The following is a 19,996-nucleotide window of genomic DNA, read 5'->3' on the forward strand; positions in this document are numbered from 1 at the left end:
AAAATATCAGTCATCTAAAGCCAAAATTGCCATCTTTTAACTAGCGTACATCATAATTTTTTCTATTGAAAATTAGGACTTTCAACGTTATTCCAGATGAAATAATCTGTTAAGAAATATATTACAGATGAAATAAAGTTTAAAAAAATATAGTACAGCCAATAAAACATCAATTAAGACTCTTGCTGTTCACAGTTTAAGGCTCTTTTAAATTCCGATGTTGTTCCAAGTTCGCCTAAACAAAAACAGCCATAAGAGCTCGTTGACCTTCGTTTGCCGTATGCATTAGATGGCATTCCATCTGTTTTTTTTTTTTTTTTTTTTTTTTTTTTTTTTGTAGATGTGGTATGATGGCCAATGAGACAACTATCCCTAAAGTTTAAATGAAGTGGGTCTAAGCAATTTTTATATTCTAACGTACTGCATTCATCAATGAGAAAAACCTATACCGTATACTAGTAGTCGCCTATCAATTGAGAAAACTAACGGTCTAATTTATAACTAATGAATTATTTGTTAACGAAAAACAAATGTGACAGATCTGTTTCACCATTGTACTACAGGCTCCTGACGTTAGACAGGCACATAAATAATGCGGCGGGATTAAACATGTGAGCCCTCAACCCTCTCCCTAACCTGCAGGGGCACTGATGTAACAGCACAACATGATAAAAAAAAAATCTTTACAGTTGCAATTGGCTCAAATCAAAATATCGATATAAGGCACAAAAGCAATACACATAAAGTACAGAAATAAGAGTAGTTGTAGTAACTGATAGCTATTTCAAAGCCAATTACAACTAAAAGGTAAATTATGTTATTCAAACCTAAAGTATTAGTCAGTATATATATCCAACGGATTTAGAGTGAAGACGTAATAAAAATGATGAACTTGTGCAATGCCAAATATAAGTAAACAGTATCGAGAGGATGTACGATCTCATGAGTTCTCATAAGTGTGTACATATGGTAATAATATTTGTTGATGTTTTGATTTTTCAAAAACAAAATCATTGGCTATTTAAACAACATCACCGTAAAAAATAAGATATGCTATCTCGTTTTAAATAAGAATTCAACAGGTACAGCAAAACTTTTTAGCCAAATCTTTTTGGCTATGAAAGAATTTGGTAAAGTCTATTCTCATCACGTGTTTCACACCACTGTCTTAGTTTAGGCAGGTGATGGACTTGCAAACATGTTTCAAATTAACCCAAACGCATTATGTACCGGTGACCCCAAAACGTGACTGGGGAATAAAGATATGGTCTCTTTGGTCTTTTTCCGACCGGCAGTAAGACACTTGCCGATGTGGGGAACCTGATTAGCTGTGTGGGATGTACAAGTACGCAGCCATGTCCAGTCATAATGGGAATATTAGATCCAATGCCTCGTGGAGAGAAAGCACCACGCTCTCATAACTTTACGAACCCTAGAAAAAAACTCTCTGAGGGGTACATAAATGGCCTGTTGCAAGGCAACATTTTTGTCCTTACCTAATATACTTCATTTTATCCAGTGGCAGTCCAAACTTCCACGACGTAATTCCGGACGGCCTCCTTCCAGGACCTACCTGTAGTATGTGTTGGAACTTTGTGCTCATCCTGAACTTGCAAGTGAACGTTAACCAACCAACAATCAGCCAGTACGTACGAGTGTCATTAACAAATGGGGGTCCAGAAAATTTTCAGTACTAACTTTGAAATGTTTCATTTTTTTATTGACAACTATAAAGACATTAAAGAGGCAACAAAGCAAATGTGTAAGGTTAGGTAGATGATTGATGCTTTGCCCAACCACATTATTTACCGATGACGCCACGGTAACTGTGGAATATAAATATGGTCCCTTTGGTCTTCTTCTTCCGACCGGCAGGAAATCCGTCGCTGAAATTGGGTGTCCGTTTGGCTGTGATAAGTGTCTTAATAAGCAGCAACGTCCGTTCAGATTTGTGACGTTCACTCCGATTACTCGCCATGAGCATGATGAGAGTATCATGCCCTATGCACTTGAAGAACCATTGCAACAAATCTTTGAGGAGCCTATAGGTGGCATTTTGAAGGACCAGTCAATCTCCCCACCACCACCACCATCTCATCCCGATCAACCTTTATCATAGGACCTTCATCTTGTATATTTTTGGTGATTAATAATGTACATACATAACATATTTACCATTGGACGCTAGGAAAACAATAAATCAATCATGTTGCACGTGCATCATTCAATCAATTTATCATTTCTATTTTTTAAGTTAAAATAAAACATGCAGGAATCTGGGCTGCATATTTTAACGATAATATTCTTATCGTGCTGACAATTTTAAAATGGCAAATGTTTAGAAAATCACAAACTTTTTGTGTTTCTATATGCTTGTAGTTACTAACTTTGGTAACATTGAATTTTGTATCTCACTAGAAATACTACCACACTTTATTTTCGAATGATAGTTAACTCGGACAAAACAAGTCCGGCTATCAAAAATAAAAAAACACTGAGTTTGTCGGGGTTCTAGATGTCCATCTCATAGAGAACAAAATCCATAACGATTCTAGGTCCAATAAGAGACGTTGGTTCTTCAGATTGGTGCTTTTTGTGGTTTTTCATGAAGTCAAGAGTGTAAAACGCATAAGTCAAAATTTTAATGAAATTCATATGGGTGGGTAAAGACTTTAAGATGCTTATAATAACCAGAATGACAAATCAGTTTGATGTTGGCATAACCTTTATACCTTAAAGATAAAAAACAAGAATGTGTCTATGGTACACGGATGCCCCACTCGCACTATCAATTTCTATGTTCAGTGGACTGTGAAATTGGGGTCAAAACTCTAATTTGAAGAAAGATCATATCATAGGGAACATATGTACTAAGTTTCAAGTTGATTGGACTTCAACTTCATCAAAAACTACCTTGACCAAAAACTTTAACCAAAAACTTTAACCTGAAGCAGGACAGACGGACGGACGAACGGACGCACAGACCGAAAAATATAATGCCCATAATTGGGCATAAAAACCTAATTGAAGAAAGCAAACCAGTTGATATTGAGAATCATCTCTTCACATTTACATCTCCACATTAAAGAAACTGTATTACTTATTAACGATGGTTTTAAGTTACATATTCATTGTATAAACATATTCTTTACCCTTAAGGTACCTCTGTTGTATTTCATGACCCCCTTGGATACGCCTCTGAGATTCAGGCCAAGAGCCTATAATCAATTGATTGTTTTTGATTGCTGTCCATATCAAAAAGAAGATGTGGTATGATTGCCAATGAGACAACTCTTCACAACAGACTAAACGACACAGAAATGAACAACTATAGGTCACCGTACGGCCTTCAACAATGAGCAAAGCCCATGCCGCATAGTTAGCTATTAAAGGCCCGAAAAGAAAAATGTAAAACAATTCAAACGAGAAAACTAACGGCCGATTTCCAATCTGATAGCATTTTTTAAAACGTTTACCATACGACATTCAATGTACTGTTACACCACTGTCCCATGTTAAGGGGAGGGTTGGGTGCCTGCTAACATGTTTAGCCCTACCACATTCTGTATGTGTATGTACGTAGTCAGGTGCACCACTTATTGCAGACCTGTTTCTGTATTGTTATGAGTTGCAATGTATGTCTAAAGTTAGCGAAGACCCATCGAAACAACATCTAATACAAATATTTGAATGATATATTGGCTCTGAATAATGACGACTTCAGTATCTACACTGGTTATATATTTGTGTTTCGTTCATTATTTTGTGTATTAACTAGGCCGTTAGTTTTCTCGTTTGAATTGTTTTACATTTTTTCATTAGGTCTGTAGTTGAGAGTTGTCTCATTAGCAATCATATCACATCTTCTTATTTTTATATACATATATCTGACTAGTGACTAACGGATATCTAAATGATTTCAACACATGTTTTTAAAACACTGTTTTATATTCGAATTCAATGAATATGTACTTGATAATGAATCATATCTTATCCTTTATCATAGTTGCCATCAACAACCTAATAAAGTGTTGAAGTTAAAATCATCAAGTCGAAATTTTTGGACGCCATCACGAGTTGTTTGACCGTTATAGAATATCTACTTCGAATATGACAATATATATGTTATCAGTTGTTGTCAACCAAATTCCATTTTCTTTTCCTCGACTGTGACATAGCGAATATAACTTATTGTTATATATTTACATGAACAACATGACGATGTCACATATGAAGCAGGATCCACTTACCCATACGTAGCACTAAGGATCTTACCGGACTGATATTGGGGCTCGTGTTGCTTAGACTTGAATTTTCTATGTCGTGTTTTATGTGATGTTGCTTGTATTTTGTCGTTTATCGTTTTTATTTTACCATTGAATTGTATGTTGGTTTTCTACTTATTGATATTCATTTGATATCTTTCGCGTATGTCTTGTATGGATTAAAATATTTCGGTTGACTTTGCGTGCTACATTTTTATCGCAAACTGACACTGTATGATTTCAAGGGAAAGTTTCTCATCATTTTTTGTAAAAAAGAATTTCATAATAAGAATCCTTTCGAATCATTACACTTGATAACACTATAATACAACGCTAATCTTAAGGCATTAGAAGCAATGTTTCTGATTAGATTTTTAAAATGAAAATAAAGATCAAACTTCATGGTAACCTGTTCGGTTCGATTTGAAAAAAATAAACGCGAAAAAATTAAATATATTTTATGTTTCATAGATAGTAAAAACTGAAGCTAGTCGAAACGGCAGTTGAATATACAAAATAGTAATATATTATAATATTAACATGAACATAAAACAATACATGTTTTGCAATTTATGATAAGAACGTTAAGAACGTTAGATTTTAACATCAGCACAAATTTAAAATTTGGAATGGAATACGTACATGAACAGAATATTTTCAAATATCAAACGTCTCACATTATGGCAACATATCAAACGTCTCACATTATGGCAACATATCAAACGTCTCACATTATGGCAACATATCAAACGTCTCACATTATGGCAACATATCAAACGTCTCACATTATGGCAACATATCAAACGTCTCACATTATGGCAACATATCAAAAGTCTCACATTATGGCAACATATCAAAAGTCTCACATTATGGCAACATATCAAACGTCTCACATTATGGCAACATATCAAAAGTCTCACATTATGGCAACATATCAAACGTCTCACATTATGGCAACATATCAAACGTCTCACATTATGGCAACATATCAAACGTCTCACATTATGGCAACATATCAAAAGTCTCACATTATGGCAACATATCAAACGTCTCACATTATGGCAACATATCAAAAGTCTCACATTATGGCAACATATCAAAAGTCTCACATTATGGCAACATATCAAAAGTCTCACATTATGGCAACATATCAAAAGTCTCACATTATGGCAACATATCATGTTAATATCAAATTTGAAAATCTTATCAACGTGTTACTTTGCACTTCCATGTACTCTTTAACGCATGATGTGTTCGCACGTATATGGGATTGGTTTGACCTGCATTAACGACCCCCAAGCCTTATCACCACACCCGCGTGTAACAAGACCGGTCATTACGGCTCAAATATTTACAGAATTGTAGACATATATTTATTTCAGGAATATTCTCCAAATGACTGTCACGATTACATGACACGTTACGAATGATGCACTTGTATTTAAGTATGATGATATTACATCTTCTTTCAGTCATGGTATGTAAGAAAATTCACAGATTAAAGGAAATAAACCGTCAACGTAAGTTAACAGCATATAGTCTGTTTAAAATCGTTTCACTTATTCATTTAGTCCTGTTGATGATAAATGTTTGATTGTTAAACAATTTTGTTAACTATTGAGGCAGATTTCACCAAATTAATAGAAAATAAAATAAAATTTATGAAAAACAACAAACAATAAAGTAAAATCTAAAAACCTGATACTAATCAAATCTACACAAATTGCTTTGTTAGTCGTGTTAGAAAAGTCGATACTACTGTTGGCGCTCGTGTTGGATGGAAGATGGATTTAATATGATGTGGGGGTCATCTTCCAAAGTATAAATACTCTATCTTTTTTTATTACATGTATGACCACTGAAATACAGTATTTATAGTATGCAAGACAAAATCAAACAATCATTTAAAAAGACCCAAAATTAATAATTAAATGTGAATTTTAAAACAAATTACGTGGGATATTAGAGATAATTATAACCATACATGTTATTGTATTTTTTTTATTAAAGAAACCAAAGTTTGATAAAACAATAAGGCAAATTTATGCCTTTTGTGAAAAAATGGAGGGGGACATGTTTTTTTTTTGTTTTGTTTCAGAATCAACAAATTCTTAAACTCATAAAGGAACAAGAGTTTTGTCCAGCATTATCTCCTAATGGAAATAAACCATCGTTTTTCTCTCATTCTGGAATAAAACAATATATTTTGGAAACCACAAGTTCACCTTTTACACAAGATGAATGCTCACTGATTTATTCTAAATTGCAAATTTTGGATTGTGTGGTCACTTTCATATTAACAACGACACTCAAACATTCTTTTGTTCAATTTTTTACATTTTTTTTCGGCGTTTTCCATATGAATTGAAGTCTCTTATATGGTGTAACAATAGGTGGTCAATTGACCTTTGACCTATGAACTTGAAAATGTATTGGGTTCTAGATATTCATGAGGGTTACGTATATGCCAAGCAAAGTCAAAATCGAGTCTAGAGTGTTAGCAAGAATATCAAATAAATTACAAGTCTGACAGTGACCTTGACCTTTAACCTCGAAAATTTATAGGACTTTAGATATTAATAAGAACTAAGTATGTACCAAGTTTGGTCAAAATCCTGGAACGATGTTGAATATAGAGTGTTAACAAGAGTGTTACGGACGGAAATTTGACGGAAGGACGGACAGACGGTATCGTTACATTTTCCCCTCCAATTTTGTTAGCGGTAGGATAAAAACCATTGGAATCGGAAATGCAGAGACTTTATTTTATATGATTACAATGGGGTCAAGAAGGGTCGATTTATTTACATTAATAAAAACCCGTCATAGGGTATGCAATTGTAGCTACGAGAAACAATGTCAACTGAAGCTAAGTTTGTTTTTTTCTCTTTTGTTTAGTCTTGCAAACTTTTTTTTCTTAAATCGACACACAACGAACCAATATTAGAGTACTTGCAGTTACTGAACGCTAGCTCAAAGTAAATAATAACACCATCCGAATTTTTGAATAGACCTTGAATTATTTATTACTTGTTAATGACTTTTAGCTAGCTTTCAGTAAATGCGAGTTTTATTATCTAATAAAAAAGTGATTCAATTGTCATAATTATTTAGTTCAGGAGTACCATCCGAGATCACAGATTAGCAATCCGTGATCACAGATTGTCAATTTTTTTTTTGGTGTGTTATGGCTTTCGTAGTATACGACTACACCCTTTTACCATTTTTTTACAAAAAGTTAAAACACGATAAATTATTCACAAGATAAATATTAATTGATATAAAATTGTATACATTAAACCTTTTCTGGTTATTAAAAAATACATTTGATCTTCTCCTGCGTTCTTTAATAAATATAATTGTTTATGATTAATCTCAGAGGTATCAAACACGCCCATACAGGTAACAAAAATATTTAGTATTTGTACTTTTTGAGATGGTCCCCACATCATATAGTATTCATCTTCCATCCAACACGAGCGCCAGCAGTAGTGTCGACTTTTCTAACACGTCTAATAGCTATTAAAAATATAAATATATTATCTTGATTTACAACAATAATGATTATTTTCAACACATATTATATAGTTTATCGTTTTCAGTTCTGTAATAACAATAAACTAGTAATAAGTTCAACACCTTACATGAGCAATACGACGGATGTCGCATTTGGAGCAGGATTTGCTTACCCTTCCGGATCACAATTTTGTAAAAAAACAGAGCCCGCATATACAAATATGATTTTATATTATTAAAATAGTTCATATTTTCTTACTGTATTCAAGTAGTTATTATACATACTAACTCATATATATATTTTTTATACAACTCCGTATTTATTTTAACACATGCATATTTCACAAATTTGTCTATGGCTTCCGATCATCAGCCGCCCAGCCAAAACTTTAAACATTATGATACTCTTGTTAGATGCTTAATTTGTATATACATATACATATATAAGAACGTCTGAACCAGTGACGACTCTACAACAGATTTTATCCATCGGATCACCAGCAGTGATGGTGATACAAGGCTGAAAATACATCTGTATATATAATTCGTCTAAACATCAGCCCTATAATGTAAGATCTGTAAATTTGCTTTTGCAAATTTTTTGTTCTTCCCTCGCCGAGATTCGAACTCATGCTACTGAGATATCGTGGCACCAAATCGCCTTGCACTATGCCCGACGCGCTAGACCACTCGACCACCTAGGCTTCACAATATATATATATTCATAAAAACACAAAACTCAGGTAAGTAGATAATAAAATATTAATAAAACTGTTCTAATGTTTTCATCCTTCAAGGGACTTATCAAGATATGTTACAAAGTAAGTGGCATCCAACGCACACAAAACGGAATATACCTTTCTGTATGGCCCGACGAATCTGTGCAATAGTCACAGACAAAGATCTACGAGAAACTAGGTTAATTGAATCGAAGTCGTCCTTACTTCTTCAAAAGTACCCGTTAAGCCTAATCGAGGCTGGTGCAAAAAAGCTAAAGAATTCAGAATAGCTCAACTTAGAACACCGAAACAAAAAACAGAAAAAAAAACATAATTCCGTTCGTTAATACGCATGATCCTGGCATCACCAATGTGTGTAATGCCATCAAAACGAATTTACCCTTTTTAATGGAAAGCGAGAGGATGAGGAAAATTATTCCAGCGAACTCTGTAATCAATAGCAAGAGACAACCAAGGAACTTAGAAAGAATTCTTACAAAAGCAAAATTTCAATCGAAAATTGAAAATTTTTCTGTGAAAACATGTAGAGATCCAAGATGTGGAATTTGCAGTAAAGATAACTATAACTATCTTGAAACGGGTGAAACAAAAACATTTAAAAGTGGACAAATATTTCATGTAAATGTAGTCATGACTTGCAAATCCAGAAACTTAATTTATTGTATAACATGCCCAACCTGTAAAGAAAATTACATCGGACAAACTGGGAAACTAAGTGCAAGAGTACGTGTCCACAAACAACAAATCCGCCACTCACACTTACGGCAAATACCACTAAGTGAACACTTAGACATATGTACCAATGGAAAATTTAAAATTTTCCCGTTCTACAAATGTCGTTTCGATGATGAGGAATATAGAAAATTTCTGGAGAAGCGCTTTATTAAAACATTCAAAGCAAAGCTAAATGCGTAAAGGGAGTACGCAATTTATGCACAACAGTAACGTAACTTCACACTACCCCGTGGAAACTTTACTTAGTTACATATCTTGATAAGTCCCGTGAAGGATGTAAACGTTAGAACAATGTTATTAATATTTTATTATCTACTTACCTGATTTTTGTGTTTTTATGAGTATACGAATCTGTACACGACTTATTTTAAACATTTATTATATATACATGATATATATATTATAACTACTGATAATCAGCTATATATAACTATAATATAAATAGTTATCCCACTCAATTTGAACTTTTTCAATGAAAAATGCTATAAGGACAACAAATACAGGTGTCGTTATAAATAAACCATTTTTATTGATTGTGATGCGGGCTCTGGTCTTTTACAAAATTAAATGATAAATGCTACAAGGACAACAAATACAGATGTCGTTATAAATGAAACATTTTTACTGAATGTGGTGCGGGCTCTGTTATTTTACAAAAGATAATCCACAGTTTGTGGTGATGTTCGTGTTGCTCAGGTTTTTGGTTTTCAATGTTGTGTATTATGTACTTTTGTTTTTCTGTTTGTCTTTGGGGGGGGGGGGGCATATTGTTTTACCCCTGTCCATCAGTCCTTCCGTTCGTCCATCTCTCCGTTCGTCCGTCCGTCCCATTATGGGTATATAATTATTCAATATTACTCCGCCTACAGTTTGAATGCTAGGATGTTTTCACTGTGCTGGCTATTTGTATATATATTAAAAGTGTGCATGTAGAATCTCAAGATTTTTAATTGATTTGAAGTAATATTATGATGTTTTTTTAGATATTCAGATGAATCAAAATGAAATCATTTATAAACGTTCATTTGGTAAGTTTATTCCATCAGAATATTATCTTAACCTGTTACAAGCCAACTACAGTGCAAATACAGGCACACAGATTTTGTTTGTGGTTGTATACGGAACCCGAATCGAGGATATTGGGTCTTATAATTTGACTTTTGTCCTTCTGTCAACATTTGTAGTAAACGCAACACACTCTTAAGTATCGTGGGAGAAATTTTATACATTTGGTGTGCATAACATGAAGACTTTGTAAAATTGTAGCAAAAAATAAAAAAATCTGTGCATGCTACCATTCAATGAAAGAATGTAGATAATATACTATTTGAAATTAATTACAGTGTCAAAAACTATCCGTAGGTTGCAAATGTCAAATTTACCGCCAAAATCGGTATGATTCAAAGTGCATGGATTTTGAAATCAAAGTGCGTGTAAGAACTGATGGGTTAAGATTGCTTCAATTTATCAGTGGGAAGTAAAAGTAAACATTGCATTGTATAAAGCATAGGTTGTAGTTGATTCAATTACAATTATGAACAAAAAAAGATAACTCCAATTTTACAAATAACTTAAAGAATGACATCATTGGTATTTTTAGAACATATAAAAATATATTAGCTGCCTCTGGCACACGTTATGCAATTTCTTGACGAGTATAACATCAGTTTGTAACTTTAATATCTGAAAGATATAAGAAGATGTGGTATGAGTGCCAATGAGAAAACTCTCCATTCAAGTCACAATTTATAAAAGTAAACCATTATAGGTCAAAGTACGGTCTTCAACACGGAGCCTTGGCTCAGACCGAACAGCAAGTTATAAAGGGCCCTAAAAATTACTAGTGTAAAACCATTCAAATGGAAAAACCAACGGTCTAATCTATATAAAAAACGAGAAACGAGTAACACTTATGAACCACATCAACAAACGACAACTACTGAACATCAGATTCCTGACTTAGGACAGGTGCATAAATTTCATTGATAAATTTCTGGAATGTTCATGAATAGGATGTTTAGAATGATATGATTATGAAAAAATTTATTGGTTACTCTTGTGATGAATAATTTAGAAAATTGAAAATTATAGACATTTCACCTCGCTTAACTTTCATAAGAAATCGGACAATACTAATCTACATATTTAAGTCTCGACAAAACGTACACCATGATAGATGCCATGTGTGTTTTCTTTGGTCACGTTGATGTTGTGACTATATATTTCCTTAATCTAGCTCTGTACTAAGGTATTAATAGAAAAGACAATTATGTGGAATATTTAATTGCAGTATTAACAGTGAAATTTAATGTCGAGCATTGCCTACGTTTGAAAATTAATTGTTCGTCTTTTTTTTCGTTACTTCGAAAATTTATCAATACAAACAGCATTTATCTACTTTATTTAAAAGAAAGAATTTTTGAGTATATGCTGCTTTAAGGTGAGACAATGACTGAAAAGGAATGCATTAAACAGTTATTTGATTTTCATCGTAAAAATTTTGCAAAATATATTTTCACAAGTCGGCCTACGCTGTCAATGTAAACAGTGCATGATCGATGCATACAAGTTTTTATTTTGATTGATTCAAAATATAACGTTTCAATTAATAACTAAATAAGTACATGCCGTGTCGTTGTTTCCTTACGACAACGGCCGCCATTTTTAAACTATTGCAAACGAACGCTACAATGTGAACTTTTCAATCAAATTTTTAAGCAAAAAGTTTGTGACCTAAACTGATTTGGTTTTCTATTTCATTGAAATTAATGTGTTGTACATCCTTTTGGGCTTGGAAGAATATTTTTTTACCATCAACAAGTTGAGAAAATGTATTATGTAAGATTATTAATATTAATGCAATTTTATCGAGGTTTAACCAAGAAGACAACAGAGGGTGTGTGGTTATGTCACCTCAATTTTCAAACTTTATTCCAAGCAAAAAATTGTTATAGAACATATTTAATTGTAAAAAAGATAATTCTGTAAAACACGGGGTTGGAAGGTAAAATTCACAATGTAACAAAAATTAAAAATAGGTATGACCTTTAATCTATGAAGCCCTTTAATTTTCATTGATAAACGATTGGCCATCAAACATTTACAACTGATTTGTTAAAGTCACGTGATGACCGCAATAGTTGGATATGAACCAAAATCTGCATACATTGAAACTATTCGATTTGATTTCATTATTTGTTGGTTTTTGTTGGCTTTTTTTTGGCAGAACAGTTTGAAAAACAGTTTGAACAGTGGAAGAAAGATGATGACAAGTTTGTAGGTACAGCTTTAGAGAAAAAACTAATGAAAACTGTTTTGAAACAAAGTTCCATTACCCTCGTAGGGAACTCTGGCGTTGGAAAAACTTTCCTTTTAAGACACATTGCCCTCAAAATGAGTAAACATGGTTATACTGTTATTCCGTGTAGTCAAGCTAGAGATATTTCTTTTTTTTATAAACATGGGAGGAAAACATTATTTGTCTTTAATGACGTATGTGGCCGTTATACTCTTGATCAACAAGAGTACACTGACTGGAAACAAAGGCTTGATGACATAAGATCTCTCCTTGAAGACAAATATTGTAAAATTTTGTCTACATTTAGGTTAGACGTTTACAAGGATAAGCAATGTAGCAATTTGTCAATTTTTAAAATGTGCAATGTGGATTTAAGTTCAAAGGATTACAGAATAAGTGATGCTGAAAAAATAGCCTTAGCTGAAGTGTACTTTAAAGTAAATACTGACGAGGTAAAGGAATTGTCGGCAACATATGAATGTTTCCCACTTTTGTGTAGTTTATATTATAAACAAAAACTCCAAGACCATGTTAGCGTTAAGTCTTTTTTTAGCAATCCTTTTGCTGTTTTTGAAAATCAAGTTCAACAAATGATAAGCGAAGGTGATAATGGTAAGTTGAAATATTGTAGCTTGGTCCTTTGTGTAATGTTTAACAACACATTGACTGAAGAAAACTTGTCCATTAAAGATATTGATACAGTGATAAAAGCTTCACTTACAGAATGTGAACTAAATAAAGAAACATCCACCAAGAGTTTAAGGAAATCCCTTGAAACACTTGAAGGTACATATGTGGTGACGGAAGATACTACATACAAAATCATCCATGAAAAGCTGTTTGATTTTTTGGCCAAGTACTTTGGGGAAAAGATGTTACAGCTCTTTATTGATCATGCCGAAACTGCATTCATACATGAGAGATTTCTAATGAAGACAGCATATTTAACGGGCACAGAAATAGAGTTTTCAATAACAATTCCTGATAATTATGTCAACAGTTATATCGAGAGACTTCTGAAGGACTGGCTGAATGGTTTTATATACCGTGTATTTCATAACAGAAACATGAATGATACTAAATTTACAAATACATTAGTATCAAGTTTAAACAAACTCGATCAAAGAAAGCAGTTAGAACTTGTTTGTACTCAGGATAATCATAATAAATATACAGCACTTGCAGGGAGTTGCTTTATAGGTAATGTTGATCTGGTCGGGTGGTTGATAAGTAAGCATAGAGACATTAATCATCGTACTGTTGATGGTTGCTCACCTTTATTTTGGGCAAGTCAGGAAGGCCATGTTAATGTTGTTAAGAAACTTTTACAATATTCTCCAAACATAAATCAATGTGACAATGATGGCGCATCACCTTTGTATGTCTCAAGTCGGAATGGACACATAAATGTTGTAAAAGAACTGTTACAAAATTTAGCGGATATCAAAAAGTGTAACAATAATGGTGTTTCACCTCTGTTAATAGCAAGTCAGGAAGGTCATGTTGGTATTGTTAAAGAACTTGTTAAATTTTCAGCAAACGTTAATCAATGTGACAATAATGATGCATCACCTTTGTATGTCTCAAGTCAGAATGGACATGTTAATGTTGTTAAAGAACTGTTACCAAATTCAGCAGATGTCTCTATCCGTCACAAAAATGGTGTTTCTCCTCTGTGTATAGCAAGTCACAACGGACATGTTGATGTTGTTAACGAACTCTTACAACATTCAGCAGACGTAAATCAGTGTAACAGTAAGGGTATGTCACCTCTGTATATAACAAGTAAGGAAGGACATGTTGATGTTGTAACAAAACTGTTAGAATATTCAGCAGATGCCAACCAGTGTTGTTATGATTGTTCATCACCTCTGTATACAGCAAATCAGGAAGGTCATGTTAATGTTGTCAAAGAATTATTACATCATTCAGCAATGGTAAATCATTGTAACAGTAAGGGTATGTCACCTTTGTATATAGCAAGCCAGGAAGGACATGTTAAGGTTGTTCAAGAACTTCTACAACATTTTGCAGAAGTAAATCAGTGTAAACATAAGGGTATATCACCTCTGTATATAGCAAGTGAAAAAGGACATGTTGATGTTGTTTCAAAACTGTTCGAATATTCCGCTGATGTCAATCAGTGTTGTTATGATGGTTCATCACCCCTTTATATATCAAGTCAGGAAGGTCATGTTAATGTTGTCAAAGAATTGTTAAAACATTCAGCAATCGTAAATAAGAGTAACAGTAAGGGTATGTCACCTTTGTATATAGCAAGTCAGGAAGGACATGTTAATGTTGTCAAAGAACTGTTACAACATTCGGCAGACGTATATCAGTGTAAACATATGGGGGCATCACCTCTATATGTAGCACGTCAAAATGAACATGTTGATATTGTTAAAGAACTGTTACAAAAAATAGCAGAAGCAGAAAACTTTTATAATGATGATGCATCAGCTTCGTGTGTAGCAAGTCACGAAGAACATGGTAATATTGTGTGCTAACATTCAGAAGAAGTATCGTCTAATAGAGCCAAACTGTCATGTGACACGTTTTATTGTTGAAGGCCAATGAATATGTTATTTTCAACTTTATATGGGTTTACATGGACGTGTGACCTTTAAAAATGTTTGGTCCTCAATGCTCTTCAATCTCGTTCTTTATTTAGCCTATTTAACTTTTTTTATTCGAGCGTCACTGATGAGTCTTTTGTAGACGAAACGCGCATCTGGCACAAATACAAAATTTCAATCCTGGTATCTATTTTTTATTCATATCGCTGTGACTGTGCATCAATAATAAGATTGTGTTAACAAGCTAAACTTGTGTAGATATTATCATGTATCGACTAAAGATGATAAATTGCATGATAATTATTAAGACTTGAGTCAATTGTTTAATACCTTATTATGATATTTCGACTCGAAGTGATTAATCGCATGATAAATTGTTCAGACATAGGTCAATTGTTGATGACCTTATTTGGACTAAAGGTAATAAATAATAATTATAATGATAATAAAATAATATAAAATAGAATAATAATAATAATAATAATAATAATAATAATAATAATAATAATAATTAATAATAATAATAATAATAATAATAATAGTCATAATCATCATATTAATAATAATAATAATAATAATAATAATAATAATAATAAAGTAATAATGTAAATAAATCAGTCACCGCATAGCAATCATTAGTAGATCTAGAATTATTAAATATGTTTTGTATATTTCAATAACGTAATATCTTGGTTGTTTTCCTTCTGATCATCCGTATAAAAATAAATGAAACGGTTTGATTATTTATTCAAGAGATGCACTTACACACGTGTTCCGTATGAAATGATTATTGTTTATGTTTTTTTTCTTTTTTTTAAATTGAGAACTGTCAACAACATACATGCAATGAGCCTTTTACTAATATACTGTAATAAATAGAAAATGAAAATGATTCGGCAGTAGATATATATTTTTCACATTCAAGAAAATTGTAATAACGTCTTCATCCGTGTACTTAAATAAAGTAACAATTCGTTGACCTATTGATGTATCTTAATAACATTCAAGTCAAATTTATCAATATCTATTAAAACAATCAATCCATACAAACAGGTAAAAAAAAAACTATTGATTTTGTGAAATTTTTAGTAGGTCCTGAAAACAATCTGAATTAAAATTTTCTTGTTTTTGGAAGCTTTAACAATTGCATTGTGACAATGTTACTTATATAGATATATGAAGATGTGGTATGAGTGTCAATGAGACAACTCTCAATCCAAGTTACAATTTATAAAAGTAAACCATTATAGGTCAAAGTACGGTCTTCAACACGGAGCCTTGGCTCACACCGAACAGCAAGCTATACAGGGCCCAAAAATTACTAGTGTAAAACCATTCAAACGGGAGAAAACAACAGTCTAATTTATATAGAAAACAAGAAACCAGAAACACTATGTCTTTAATGAAAGATGTTGACTTTCATACTCTGGAAAGAAATCACATAATCCAGGAAGCAGTATATTTACATTGACGTGCAAGAATAATACTGTAGATAATAGATAATGTTGTAGTTTTTCATATTAACATATTCTTTTTTGATAAACTCATATACGAACGATTGATTTATATTTATTTTTTCGTTTGATTCCAAATGCAGGGTTGATAAATCACCGTCTTTGGTGTATATTTGTCAAGATATAAATATCTACACTTCCTGACATTTGTGTTGGGTTGATTTTAACATACTTAAATAAAATTCAAAAATAAGTAAGCAATGAACGTGGTTGTTAAATTTGATATATGCTTTTTTGTGCTTTTTTGTTAAATATTTGTTTGTTTTTGTTCTGATTGAGATTGTGACACGGTGATGACCGCTGTACCCCTATTTTGACAATTTTACCTATAATGTCTGTTTTGTTCACGCATCGTTGTCAATATAATGGAATTTGATGCGACTGTCATACAAGTGAGAGGTTAGGCGCTATAAAACAAGGTTCAATCCACCATTTTCTTGATAAGAAAATGCCTGTACCAAGTCAGGAATATTACAGTTGTTGTCCATTCGTTTGATGTGTTTTATTATTTGATTTTGCCATTTGATTAGGGACTTTCCGTTTTGAATTTTCCTCGGAATTCATTATTTTTGTGATTTTACTTTTTGTGTAACACATGTATCATTTTCAAAAAATTGAAACTAAGGTTCCAACTTCCTCAGACAAAATAAACCTTAGATGGTCACATGACTTTGTTTAAAACCTCGTTTTGTCGTAAAGCTCTTCGTTTTTTTCTGTTCTCATATAATCTTGTCTTTTCCAATATTAGTATTCGAGCGTCAATGATGAACGTAAATTCAGAAAGGAGTTTAAAATGCAGCAATCTGTGTTAGTTTAATTTTTTGTGAGCTCGGGATTTATCCTTACAATGTATTGAAAACTATGTACAACAGAAGCAACCGAAAAAGTATTTTTTTCTATTAAATAAAGGCAAGAGTAGTATACTGCTGTTCGAAAGTCATAAAACACAAGTAGCCTATTTTAATTATATGCTTTCACCCGATATCGATCAAAAGAGATAAAGATTATTACAGATGTGACAATAACCCTTCTATGTCAAACAAGCAAAACAACATCGATCTATACAATACAACTCCGTGAGTATCTATGTGCTGTACAAAACAATGAACTGTCGGATTAATTCTTCCTACTAGTTCTTTCAAAGTCATCCTGGAATGTTCCAATTCGTTACATCATCGATGAAGGAGAAAGTATTAATAGGTCACGGATACGAAAATAAAAGAATCGTTAGACAGTTTAATTTCAGATTCCTTGTCTGGATTTAGTTCTGGTAGATCATGTAATTGACAGTTTTCTGACGTAATGGAAAACCAGTCAGTGTTAATAGACCATCGTATATTCTGGGATGCAATTTATCCTCATAAGGCACAAGCTCTCAACAAAGAGCCTCAAAAAAAGATTATGAAAGAGACTGTATTTAAATTGTATCCGTGTTCAATCGTATGTCGGATAACTGACTTAAAGTTTGTAACTGAACGTAGACAGCAAGTTGTATTATAGTATGGCAGATCGATGGGTTTGATGATAAAAGCACCAAACTTTGCATTGAGGTAGTTCTTGGTTTTTCAAATAAAATTAGCTATGTACCCACCTGGAATTTTTTTAAATGGCGGCCTTTTCCAAGATGGTCGCCAGTTAATTTCAAAATCAGAATATGTCACTTATATAAGGTCAGATTTATAGTCTAATTTGGCATGGCAGTAGTTCTTGTTGTTTAAAAAATATTGGTTATGATCCCACCATGAAAATTCAATATAGCGGCTTTTTCAGGATGGTCGTCACAAAATATAAGAAACAGCATATATCACTTAAATAAGGTCAGATTTATAGTTTATGGTAGTACTGATTGTTGTTTAAAAAATATTAGCTATGAACCCACCATAAATATTCAATATAGCAGCTTTTTTCAAGATGGTCGCCACAAAATATAAAAAACAGCATACATGTTTATCACTTACATAAGGTCAGATTTATAGTCAAATTTGGCATTGCAGTAGTGCTTGTTGTTTAAAAAATATTGGCTATGATCCCACCATGAAAATTCTATATGGCGGCTTTTTCCAAAACGGCCGCCACAAAATATCAAAAACAACAAACATTCTTTATATAGTTCAATTTTTGTCATTTTAGTAGTGCTGTGTGCTTCGAACAATATAAGCTATGGACCCAACTTGAAATTGAAATATGGCAGCTTTTCCAAGACGGCCGCTATAAGATATTAAAACCGACAAAATTTCCTTTCAGAAGGTTACAAAGTGTTTAATTTTGAAATACCTTCAGCTAAGTGCTCTATAACATCAAATGTATCCCATATTCAACATAAACAGATTTGTGAGGAAAGAATATGACAGTTGTTATCCATTCGTTTGATGTGTTTGAGCTTTTGATTTTGTCATTTGATATAGGGACTTTCCTATTTGAATTTTCCTCGGAGTTCAGTATTTTTGTGATTTTACTTTTTTCGTTACTACAGTACCATTCCTGCAGAACATTTGTCTACAAAGAGTGAATCACGTATAGACAGTGGCGTTATTCAAAAATTTAAGCTAGACTTAACTAAAATGTATAATTCTCGTGTATGCCACATTCAACATAAACAGATTTGTGAGGAAAGTATAGAAGATCGTATGAATATGACAGTTGTTATCCATTCAATTGATGTGTTTCAGATTTTGATTTTGCCATTTGATTAGGGACTTTCCTTTTTGAATTTTCCTCGGAGTTCAGTATTTTTGAGATTTTACTTTTTTCGTAACTACAGTACTATTCCTGCAGAACATTTGTCTACAAAGAGTGAATCACGTATAGACTTTGGCGTTATTCAATACTTAAGCTAGACTTAACTCTCTTAGCTTCTCGTGTCGAACTGTGATCCACTAAACGTAGACATAGTAATGATCTAATAACTGCAGTAATATCAGGCTTGCCAGGCAATTCACAAAAAAGTAAAATCACAAAAATACTGAACTCCGAGGAAAATTCAAAAAGGAAAATCCATCATCAAATGGCAAAATCAAAAGCTCAAGCACATCCAATGAATGGATATCTGCTGTCATATTCCGTACTTGGTACAGACATTTTCTTATGTAGAAAATGGCGGATTGAACCTGTTTTTATAGCTAGCTAAACCTCTCACTTGTATGACAGTCGCATCAAATTCCATTATATTGACAACGATGTGTGAACAAAACAATCAGACATAATAGGTAAAAATGTCAAAAATAGGGGTACAGCAGTCAACATTGTGTTATCATCTTAATCACTATTTAAACAAACAAATGTAACAAAGAAGCACAAGAAGGCCTACATCAAATCTAACAACCTCATTTTGATTTTTTATTATACGATT

At 32.8% G+C, this 19,996-nt stretch overlaps 1 protein-coding gene across 1 annotated transcript in view; it reads left to right on the forward strand.

The window, feature by feature from the left end:
- LOC127712610 (uncharacterized) overlaps positions 1 to 15,603 on the forward strand; it is a 108,500-nt gene extending 92,897 nt beyond the window's left edge. Inside the window, exons 8-10 of the mRNA XM_052219154.1 lie at positions 5,738 to 5,785; positions 10,240 to 10,284; positions 12,483 to 15,603. Of these exons, the coding sequence (XP_052075114.1) occupies positions 5,738 to 5,785; positions 10,240 to 10,284; positions 12,483 to 15,064 (2,675 nt within the window). The 3' untranslated portion in view covers positions 15,065 to 15,603. The remainder of the gene's footprint in view (positions 1 to 5,737; positions 5,786 to 10,239; positions 10,285 to 12,482) is intronic.
- Positions 15,604 to 19,996: the final 4,393 nt, after the last annotated feature.

Source organism: Mytilus californianus, unplaced genomic scaffold (genome assembly GCF_021869535.1).
Source record: "Mytilus californianus isolate M0D057914Y unplaced genomic scaffold, xbMytCali1.0.p SCAF_8, whole genome shotgun sequence".
In the NCBI taxonomy this organism is placed as follows: domain Eukaryota; kingdom Metazoa; phylum Mollusca; class Bivalvia; order Mytilida; family Mytilidae; genus Mytilus; species Mytilus californianus.